Source organism: Babylonia areolata, chromosome 9 (assembly GCF_041734735.1).
Source record: "Babylonia areolata isolate BAREFJ2019XMU chromosome 9, ASM4173473v1, whole genome shotgun sequence".
Classification (NCBI taxonomy): Eukaryota; Metazoa; Mollusca; class Gastropoda; order Neogastropoda; family Buccinidae; genus Babylonia; species Babylonia areolata.
In genome coordinates, this window is record NC_134884.1 from 30062238 (window position 1) to 30073957 (window position 11720).

General features: G+C 45.5%; 2 protein-coding genes across 2 annotated transcripts in view; both read left to right on the forward strand.

Moving 5' to 3' along the window:
* The first annotated feature begins 891 nt into the window (after positions 1-891).
* On the forward strand, positions 892-10949 carry LOC143285382 (uncharacterized). The gene is made up of 4 exons (XM_076592617.1): positions 892-1067; positions 4947-5007; positions 8561-9756; positions 10614-10949. The coding sequence occupies exons 3-4, from the start codon at positions 9712-9714 to the stop codon at positions 10947-10949; spliced, it is 381 nt and encodes a 126-aa protein (XP_076448732.1). The 5' UTR covers positions 892-1067; positions 4947-5007; positions 8561-9711.
* Positions 10934-11720, forward strand: part of LOC143285381 (uncharacterized) — a 3460-nt gene continuing 2673 nt past the window's right edge. Inside the window, exon 1 of the mRNA XM_076592616.1 lies at positions 10934-11168. Within this exon, the coding sequence (XP_076448731.1) occupies positions 11083-11168 (86 nt within the window). The 5' untranslated portion in view covers positions 10934-11082. The remainder of the gene's footprint in view (positions 11169-11720) is intronic.

Consider the following 11720-nt stretch of genomic DNA (forward strand, 5'->3'; position numbering starts at 1 on the left):
TCTGTATCTGCAATTTAGTTACTGATTTTGACCAAAATTCAGGCAGTTTCTAAAATTTGATTTTTTTTATCCTTGCTGTTAGACTTCCACAAAATTTGCGCTTCCATATCTATAGGAGTTAAAGGATAAACTGCACGCGCGGGTGTGTGTTTGCGTGTGTGTGTGTGTGTGTGTGTGGATGGCTTTTGCTGGTGGGTGTGTGGAAGAGGGGAGTGGTGTGTGCGTATGGGGGTTGGGTGGAAGGTGATATGTTATGAATAGGTGCATAAGGAAGGGGGCGGGGAGTTTGGGGGGAGAGGGAGGGTGCGTGCGCGCGCCAACGCACCCGCGAGCACCTTAACTGATGAAAACTCATCATTATCACCATCATCCTCATCTACCGTCTCTCTTGTGCTAAAGCAGATTGTGACGATGGACAGACGTCAAACTATACCAGTCACGTCACATGAGGACTTTAGTTAACCGTTTCACCGCCAGTCAATTTAGAGTGCAAAATTCCCATGTGCTATAAACACATAAAATATGGTGTATAAGAATAGCTGGGGATTCCTCATTTGATATGTAGAAGATATGGCCTATCCTACCACCGAAAATAAAGAGCAGTAGGTTAATGGATACCAGACCCATGATCTGGTCACCCTTCAGTGACATGGGTGCTCTTACCTAGCTGCTGCATAAATGCGAGTTTGGCAGTGAAAGGGTTAACGAACTGCCTGCCCTGTGCCTCTTGTCGATCTCTCATTGTGGGGCATGCTCCTCTCCCTTTTCCCCACTCCACTACCTCCCACCCTTCCCTCCTCCCTTCCCAAACTCACGTTGTTATTCCCGCTGAAATCGAGAATTCCTGATACGGCTGTCTATATAAATCTCTAAAATTCAGTTCTCTTGCAATTGCCAATCGAACTGCAGAAATGGGCTTCAGTAGCCGGTGTGTGTATGTGTCTTGGCGCGAACGTGCTTGCCTGTGTGTGTGTGTGTGTGTGTTTGTATGTGTGTGTGTGTGTGCGTGTACTAGCGACGACGCCAGCATACCTTCGTGACAGTGCGGCGACCGTGTTGGTGTATCTGTGAGTATGCCGTTTCTCCCCTTTGTTCTGTCATCGGTTGAATTACTTGCTCGTTTTTGTGTGTAGTCGGTTTTGTTCGGTGTGTCTGTCAGTCTCTGTCTGTCTGTCTGTGTCTCTATGTGTCTGTCTGTCTCTGTTTGTCTCTGTCTCTGTCTGTCTCTGTCTGTCTTCTCTCTCTCTCTCGCTCTCTCTTTGAAGATGACTACTGGACAAAAATCGTCACAACGTCGAGAAGATTATTTTACCACGCATTTTGGAGAATAGTGATCGGCAATAATATGTCTTGTTTATTTCATTTTTTTTAAAGAAGAAGAAAAAAGACACTACAAAAACAACAACAAAAAGAGAGAACCAGTTCTACTGTTGGTCATTCATCATTCATTTCTTTGAACTGTTGACCTACGTAATACTCTGCAGTGTTGCCAGTATTTTTTACTTGTTTGCATCGTCGAAAACTGTTCGATCGATTTAACTTAAGAAGAATTCTTTAGGCAATGACAACGAACATTTCCTGTCAAGTCTCTCTCTCACTCGCTCTGTCTGAAGATACTAGGCAGACGCTCTAACCAGTATCTTCAGTTAACTGTCATAGCGTTTAGGTTGGATGGTCGACTCAAAGAAGTCAACATTTGTATCGTTTTCTAATATGCACGGAGAAAGTGCAAATTAACTGAATATGTATAGGTTTACTTTTCTTTTTTCATACTTTTCTTTTCGGTTGAGCACGCCGTGAGTTTGTCGAGCGTGGGTAAAGCCGTTTTCGACATAAGTGGGTTTTTTTAAGTCTTTCAACAGACCTTGTGATTTTCTTTGCAGGGTTGTTGCTGCGACTTTGATACATATATTCATGCTGTTTGGTTTGTTTTTATATTGTTAAACGATTATTCTGATGTGTCCCATGCCAATAGGACTGTAATGTCAATGGCATTAAAACATTTTTCAGTTTCAGTTTCAGTTTCTATCTGAAGATAACCATTGCCAGACTGATGAGTCACATTGTCGAAGAAACTGCATTTGGGGAGCAGCAGTGGTTGGTAGAAATAGATTGTCTTTAAAAGAAAAAAAAAGTTTAACGAAAAGGGTTTCTGCATGATGTTGATCAGTCTCACCATACGTGCTCCTTGTTTGCACTGTATGTTAAATAAAGTACGCACTTGGGACGACAAGCGAAACTGTTCTCGAGCAGGTGCATTAACTAAAATAGTTTTACTAAAATCTATAGCTTCTATAGCTTTATCTTGCATGGAGATACAGTCCTGCATTTTTTTTTTTTTTAATTATTATTACAAATGAAACTGAAAAACAAAAACAATAACGACAACAGATTTAGGTTAAAACTTCTACCTAATCTCCCACTTAACTAAGCAAATTTCATGTCTATGATAATCAGGCGCCACGCGCATGAAATATTTTTCCTCCCAACGACAATTTTTAAATTCTGGCCATATTAAGGCATGTTCCAATAATCTGCTGTGGAGTTGGGTTTTTTATGTCTTTTTTTTTCTTGTCTTTTTTTTTTCCATTTCATCTTTCTTGACCATTTACAGTTAAAGACCGAATTTAACAACACGTTCACTCCAAATTGTACCTCTGGAAACTCTCTCTCTTTCTCTGTCTCTGTCTCTCTCTCTTTGCATGTAAGTTTGCATGCGTGAGAGAGAGAGAGAGAGAGAGAGAGAGAGAGAGAGAGAGAAATCGTGCTTACCTCACGTTGATTTTTTTTTCTTTTCACAACGCCGGCATTGTCTAAGTTGCCTTCCTTTGCATAAACTCGTTCTATATTATCTGCTGCTTTGATTTGGTTCCGTTTTTGTCAACTGAATATTTGTTTTTATTTTTATTCGGTTGATGTTCTTTTACTGGCAATCATAACATTGACGTGGTTATTGTAACAGTCTTTTCTAAGAGAGAGAGAGTGTGTGTGTGTGTGTGTGTGTGTGTTTGTCTGTGTCTGTGTCTATGCCTGTGTGTCTGTGATATTTTTCTCTCCCTGTCATGCCCAGCGTTTTCATTTCCCCTATACATTAAATCCATTTCGCATCATTAATGAATTCAATGCCATTTATATATTCACACACACACACACACACACACACACACACACACACACACACACACGTTCCTAGTTCTTTTACTTTGATTTACTTTATTTCAGTTTTATCTTAACTGACTAAAAAAAAAAAAAATTATATTCTCTTTCATTGATTCAGCAGTTGCTTGGCTCTGATGGCTTGACCAGCGTGTAAGACCTATACGTGGGTCATATAATCCGCTACTCTCTTCCCACTCCCTCTCCCCCAACTATCCCTGCACACTTTATATATATATATATATATGTGTGTGTGTGTGTGTGTGTGTGTGTGCGCGCGCGCGCGCGCGCGCGCGCGCATATATCGTCATTTTGTAATTCTCTCTCTCTCTCTCTCTCTCTCTCGAAATATATATATATATATATAGTGTAGCATATCATGTAACAAGTGCAGTGTTTCACAACAACAACATAGGTGATTGGTTTCGGACGACGGTCGGTGTGCGCCAGGGCTGCCTGCTCTCCCCTACTCTCTTTAATCTATTTCTTGAGAGAATCATGGAAGAAGCACTAGAAGAACATGAAGGAACAGTGAGCACTGGAGGGCGAACAATCACAAACTTGCGCTTCGCTGATGATATTGACGGATTAGCTGGTCACGAGCAAGAGCTAACAGACTTAGTGAACCGCTTAGAAGAAAAATCAACAAAATTTGGTATGGAAATCAGCGGGGAAAAAACAAAAGTGATGACAAACAGCAACTTCACATCAGAAATCAAAATCAAAGACCAGAAACTTGAAAGTGTTCAAAGATTCAAATATTTGGGATCTATCGTGACAGACGAGGGATCAAAACCAGAAATACTGTCAAGAATTGCCCAGACCACAGCCGCAATGACCAAGCTCAAACCCATCTGGAGAAACAGAAAAATCGCCATCAGTTCCAAAATCAGACTGATGCGTTCTCTGGTCATGTCAATCTTTTTATATGCATGTGAATCATGGACCCTCACAGCGGACTTAGAGAGAAGAATAAGAGCTGTAGAAATGAGGTGCTTCCGAAGACTCTTAGGCATCTCATACAAAGACCACATCACGAATGAAGAAGTCAAGAGACGCATCCGCAATGAAATCGGGCCCTATACTGACCTTCAAACACTCGCCAGACAACGAAAACTGAAGTGGTTTGGTCATGTCACACGCTCCTCTGGTCTTGCTAAAACAATCTTACAAGGCACAGTGAGGGGAGGAAGAAGAAGAGGCAGACAAAGGAAGAGATGGGAGGACAACATCCGAGAGTGGACAGGCATGGAGCTGAGAGACACCCTGAGAGCGGCCGAGAGACGCGAGGACTGGAGAAAGGTGGTTGACAAAGCTTCAAAGGCGCCCCAAAGGATTCGGAATCTGAGGGATCGGTGACGTGACGGTGACGTGATATCATGGATCAATCCATACGCTTTGACACCTCCTTCAAACTAGAACAGAAAAACTCGTCCTCCATCCCCACCCCCCTTCCTGCCCGATCCCCCTCCACCACCTTCTCTTTTTTTTCTTTTTTTTTAAGATTATTTTCAAAACATATCTAAACAGCATAGCACAAACATGAGTATTAATACCGCAAGACGATAATTCCTTTGCCTTCCTTTTCAACACAAGTTTGCCCCATGTGGCCAGCGAAATGGCTTTGTTGGTGTTGTTGTTTTCCGGTGGTTGTTGTATGTTGTTTTCTGTTTATTTTTGTTTGTTCGTCTCTTTTCCTTGCGTGGGGTTCTTGATAAGCAAATTCTGTATGTGTATCTGACACTTCCCTTTGGTAAGTTTTGAAAGTAGAATATATGAAATTTGTGCAGGTCCAAAACAGACATACCGACCCTTGACAGCTGGATTTCTACAGGAATCCGAGAACAACAGGTTCGTCACTTGCAAGTACTTTCACTTATCTTCTCTGAGTTTAAACTAATCGTTTGTTTACGGTGTCGCTTGTCAATGCTAGTTTGTTTTTTGTTTGTTTGTTTTTGTTGTTGTTTTTAAGATTTGTTGTTTTTTGTTGTTGTTGTTTTTTTGTTTTTGTTTTTGTTTTTTTGTATGTTTTTTTCGGGGGGAGGGGGGGGGCGTTTGTTTGTTTTTTGTTGTTGTTGTAGTTGCGTTGTTTTGTTTTTGGAGTTTTTTGTTCTTCTTCTTCTTCTTGCTGTTTTTACTTTACCGTATATTTTTTTTTTAACTTCTTTTCCCTCCCTCTCTCTCTCTCTCTCTCTCTCTCTCTCTATATATATATATATATGTGTGTGTGTGTGTGTGCGCGCGCGCGCGCGTGTATAAGTGTGTGTGTGTTCAATCACTGAAACCAGGTCAGCACACTCATACCACTTCAACTCTGTCCTGGTAATCATTACTATAATCATTATACTGGTATTGTGAAAGAGCGGGATGGACCGCTTCCTATCCGGCTGTTGCTGGCACTCCCGTACTCTGAGGTATGGGCTGAACAACTGTTACGTTGTCCACAGAGAGAACAGAACAGAGTCTGTGTAATTAAAGAGGCGGGGCCGTTTTATGTCTTCCCCAGTGTGCGCAAGTCTGTTGAACGTGCTGATTGAATATAAAGGATTTTTTTTTTTTTTAATTAAAAAAGCCTTTATTGCGGCTTTTTTTTTGGCCATGTCTGTATTCGTTGCAAACGCCGTTTCAGATCCACGGTAAGTTTGGCGTTGGTTTTGTGTGTGTGGTCACCAGTGGTCAGCCGAGTTCGATACCCCCGCTTCGGCATGGTAGGTGTTGTGTTCTTGGCGGATGGGGGTGGGGGTGGGGGGTGGGGGGACGTTTTACTCGGATTTTTCCTTGTTCAACCCAGGTGTGCATAGGTACCAGACTTCGGTTGGGGAAGTTTAATTAAACGGTGGGAGTAGGGGACCGGACCCTGCTTTCCTATGCCGAGCCGCCTCAGTTAGACATGGTGGCTTTGAAACCACTGCCTTGATGACCGTAAAACGCCATAGGATTTTTTTTTTTTTTTTTTTTTTTTTTTTTTTTTTTTACCTTCTTTTATGTACGCAGGTCTGGTTCCGTTGTTCTGGTGGTGCTCTGTTTGAAAGTGATCTGTGATCTGTCGATTTGCAGGACTGACAATATGTCTCCAATTTCTCCATCCTTTCTTCTACTTTCTGAATCTTCCTGTTGTTCTCTCTCTCTCTCTCTCTCTCTCTCTCTCTCTCTCTCTCTCTCTCTCTCTCTCTCTCTCTCTGCTTCGTGATCTTTCTTTATTCCCCTCAATTGTCTGCATGTCTCTCTTTGTCTGACACACACACACACGTTTGCACACGCGCGCGCACGAGCACGCGCGCGCGCACACACACACACACCAAAAAATACATGAAGCACAGGAAGAGGGGGGGGGAGGATATACAAACGGAGGGCAGGAGGTGGTGATGGTGGTGGTGGTGTGGCTGTTACTGTCATGAGGTCTGTATGAGAGGATCGGGGACCTGGGGGGTGGGAGGATGGGGGGGGGGGGGGTGATGGTAAGGAGCGACCAGGAAGGTGACGGCGGTGGGGGTGAAATGGGTGACACCTTTTGCAGTCTACACCCTGGATCTGGTGCTTGAAACCTCTGATCCCGGAACCTGCGCATACCGCTAAAACACACACAAACACACACACACACACACACACACACACAGGGAGCTGTGGGGGCTGAGGGGGGGAGGGGTGCAGGAGGGGTGCAGTCAACTGTCTGGATCCTGGTACACAGCTTCTAATCACTGTTCCAGATGCCATGGCATGTCCCGCGCTCTCACACACTCACTTTTGACGAAACCTGCGACATTCCCTGACAAAGTATAACTGGTTATAGCAAGTTACGCGTAGACAATGAATATTAATAATAATGTGCATTTATATAGCGCCCTTTCTCTCGGAGAGCTCAGGGCGCTTTACAAGAAAGAAACATATTACAAGTTACATTAAACAAGTTCATGACCTCTCTTTCTCAACTCCCCCCCTCCCCCACTCACACTCTCCCCCTCCCACTCTACATACATCCAAACTGAGCTGACATGGGTGGTGTTGGAGAACAAGGAAGCTGAGAGTGCTCATAGATAGGTTTTAAAAAGATGAGTTTTTAGTGATGAGCGAAAAGCAGAAATAGAATCTGATGCACGGATATGATGAGGAAGGTTGTTCCAGATGTGAGGAGCAGCAAAGAAGAAAAAACGTTCACCATAGGTTCTTGTGTTGACAGGAGGAAGTTTCAAAAGGTAACAGTCAGAGGAAGAGCGAAGATTTCTTGCGGGAGTGTAAACACTGATAAGGTCAGAAAGATCTGTAGGTCCTGCGGAGTGGAAAGCAGAATAGCAGAGACACGCAACTTTGTATTTAATTCTCGCTTCAATGGGGAGCCAATGTAGAGTGCGGAGGTGAGGAGAAATGTGATCAGTACGTGGGACTCTGAGAGCCAGACGGATGGAAGGTGGGGAGATGAGGAAAGTAGGGTGTTGCTGGGGTTGGGGGGAGGAGGGGGGGGGGTAATGTGGGTCGGTCGGCGAGGGTGAGGTGGGAGGGAGAGGGAGGGGGAGGGGCTCAGTGGCATTATCTCGCAGTCTGTTACACACGTCACTCCTACTTGAAACCTCTCCAACCCGATGACTATCGCTGTATTGGCTTCTTGTCTGCCTGACATCCCCAACTCGTACCACTGTAATAAGCACCTCTCGATCTTCGTACGAGGTCGTTCTCCACTGACATAGTTGTGCCGAATGTGCTAATTGTTCGGCTGATGCCCTAAATAGGTCTTGGAATATTAATACATTAATATATATATATATATATATATGTGTGTGTGTGTGTGTTAGATTTTTTTTTTTTTGTTGTTTTTTTGTCTTTTGTAGGCGTGGAGGGGACGAGGGGTTCATCTACTTTAGTCTTCTCTGTGTTTGTATTGCATGTATATTCTCTGTCTGCCTATTGTTTTTTTTATCTGACTCCCCGCCTGTTGTCACTTTCACACTCCCTTTTTCTCTCCCCGACCACTGTGTGTGTGTGTGTGTGTGTGTGTGTGTGTGTGTGTGTGTGTGTGTGTGTGTGTGTCAGTCTGCCTGTCTGCCTCTCTGTCTCTCTATCTCCCTCTCCCCTCATCTCTTCTCTCTCTCTCTCTCCCTCACTCTCTTTCTCTGGTGTGTGTGTATGTGAGCTTGTACGCATGCGCGAGCGTAGATTAGTGTCACAGTAGTATCTGTTAAAGAATATCCGAGGCAAACGAATGATCCTCCCTTCAAAACCACCCACCCCCACCACCTCCCTCCTATCCCTTAACCCTCCCCAGCCAATACACAACGCAAAAACAGGTGTTGCCTCCCCCACACACACACCCCCTACTCTCCTGCCGCCTCCCCCCCACCCCCCCAGCCCCACCCCCCATACTCCTCCCCTCCCAACCCCTTCCGTAACAATGCTGTCTTGATTTGTCAAGGTGGCCCTGCGTCACTTCACGTCATCGCGAGACATGCTACTGACGTCATCGGACACTAATGCCGTCACACGTCAACAGCATCGCGGTCGACGTCAGAGCAGCCAACCAGTTACGTCACAACGACTTCTGACGCCACGCCGCCGGGGTTTGGTGACGCCACCTGAAAAGTAAACTGTTGCTAACTTGGAAACCGTGAGTAGAATTAGAGCTGATTCATTAGGCCCCGGAGTTGGTGAGTACCATGATCATTCATCGTTTTTTATGTTGTTGGTTTGTTTGTTTTTTTCCATATTCCTCCTCAGCTCCACCCGCAAGCCCCCACCCCACCCCTCATTTTTGGAACAGATGTACACTCACACACAACTTTTAATCCGGTTAATAGAGCGTAGGTGTTATTAAAACAAAACTTTAAAATAGAGAAGCCCCGTCTGAACTAAAATACTCGAAAGGTACTCGGGTAGGTAGCATTTCGTTTACGACTTTAAAACGCTCACACATCAAAACTCATCTGTATCATCCATCTTTCTTTTTTTTAACCCCATTCTTCCATCCTCCAAATATCACTGCGATGCGCATATCTCATGTTTTTTTGTTTTTTCTTGTTTTGTATTTTTTTTGGGGGGGCGCGGGAGGTTGTTTGTTTTTGGTCATACTTTCATTATAGCACCACTACCCCTTTCCCAGCTGCATCCCTTGTAAGTTCATCTTCATCGAGCGCCGCGGCAGGAATACGCGCTTCACTGCGGCATGTTGAGAAGCCCAGATAGCCGGCCAAACCACAAAAAAAGCAATAAATCAATCAATGAATAGATAAATAAACGCACTGCGAGCATCGAACGGATACGGCTTTCTGCGTTTCAGATACAGGAACCTGCAGTATATTTGGCCAGTGGAGTGTTGATGCTGGATGGGGACAGTCTCATTGGACAACAACACGTAATATTCCTTTTTCTCCTGTTTCAGTTGAAGTCGGAGAAGCGGGGGGATTTACACGATTTTAAAAATTAAAAAAAAGGTAGGGGGAAAAAAACCATTTTGGATGCAGATCTAATTCTTGTTGGTGTGTATTTGTGTGTGTGTGTGTGTGTGTGTGTTTCACACTGGGGAGAGCAGTAGCGGTCCACCACGACGTGACCTGTGGTCAGACGGACATGTCCTTCTCAATCTCCACGATTGGCCTGGACATGGGGTCCGAGGTGAGAGAACATGTATAAAATACATCGGCCCCCCTCTGATCCCTGTCACGGTTCTGTACACTACATCTTTGTTCTGAACTCTGTTCTGTTTGGGTATCCCAATCTGTCTCTGTGGCTGTCTGTGTGTCTGTCTTGTCGGCCTGTCTGTCCGTGTGTCGGTCGGTCAGTCGGTCTGTGTGTGTATGTGTGTGTGTGTGTGTGTGTGTGTGTGCCTCCCTCCACCTCCCTGCCTCCTCTGCACATCCTCTCTCTGCGTTTTATCTAGCCAAGGAGGAATGTGGCAGAATGGTTAAGACGCTCACCTGCCAATACAGAGAGTTCGTAAGGGTGTGGGTTCGAATACCGCTCTCGCCCTTTCAACCAAGTTTTACTGGAAAATCAAACTGAGCGTCTAGTCTTTCGGATGAGACGATAAACCAAAGTCCTATGTGCAGCACGCACTTGGCGCACTGAAAAAGAACCCATGGCAACGAGAGTGTTGTCCTCTGGCAAAATTATGTAAAAAGAAATCCACTCTGACAGGAAAACAAATATATAAGCATGCACTCAAGACCTGACAATCGCGTTGGCTTACACTGCTGTCAGGCATCTGCCTGGCAGATGTGGTGTAGCGTATATGAATTTGTCCGAACGCAGTGAAGCCTCCTTGAGAAACTGAAACTGAAACTGAAACCAGCCACCTGTAGCAGTCAGTTATGACATCTGATGAACAGAAGGTGTGTCACTGAATTATAACGATTGCAATAGCCTCACACACACACACACACACACACACACACACACACACACACACCGACAACACATGATGATTGTCACTGACAGTCTCACACGTGAAATATGTACACCATCTCTCCCAGAACGTGACGCTGTCGGACCCACGATGCCACGTGCACCGGAGCGAGCACAAGCTGTTGGGCCGGACCCCCCTCAACGCCTGCGGCACGTCCGTGCGCTTCACCAACGACACCATCATCTTCTCCAACTTCCTCATCATCCCGCCAAAGGACAACGACAACGAAAACGACGACGACGACGACAGCGACAACACTACCTCCGTAAGCAACATCGAGCGCGTCATCCCCATCGAGTGCCACTACAACCGTGTCTCCGAGCTCCGCCTCAGCTACCTGCCTCTGATGCGTCACATCCTCTTCACGGAGACTGGCGTAGGGGCGGTTCCAGTTCCAGATTGAGCAGTTCCGGGACGCCTCCTTCGCCCGCAAGGTGTCACCCTCCGCCTACCCTCTGAAGGTGACCTCCTCGGACGACATCTACCTGCAGGTGAGCCTGGGGGAGTCTGCGCTGGAGGGGGAGGAGCGTTACGGGATGGAGGTGCAGACCTGCGTGGCCAGTCCCTCATCCTCCATGATGGCCATGCACAACGACAGCAGCGAGGAGCTCATCCGGAACAGGTGGGTGGGTTGGTGGGTGGGTGGGTGGATGTATTTTCTATTGTAACTTTTTTCTATAGGGACTAGTTCATCTGGGACTGGCGGTGGTGATGGTGGTGCTGTTTTGGGTGTGGATGTATTTTCTACAGTAACTTTTTCTATAGTGACTAATTTATCTGGGACTGGTGGTGGTGTTTGGGGTTGGGGGGGGTGCGGAAGTCCTTTCTGTCGTAACACTGACCAGCTGATCCGAGACAGGTGCGTGGGTGATGGTGGTGATGATGGGGGTCGGGGTGGGAAGGTCTTTTCTATAGTAATACTGACTGACTGACAGACTTGAGGCTTTTTTCAATCGATATCACTTAATGAAGTAATGAATGATTTTTGTTAGTCAATCAGCTGACTGACCAGCGACGATCTTACCCGGGACAGGTGGGCTGAGTGGTGGTGATGGCGGTAAAGATGAGTCTATCGATCTGTTGGTAAAGAGCACTTGATGTCAAGTTGTTTGGGGCGTGGGTCATCGGTGCTTCGATGAAGGTTGCGTTGTTCGGGGGAGTGAGTCAGCCCTGG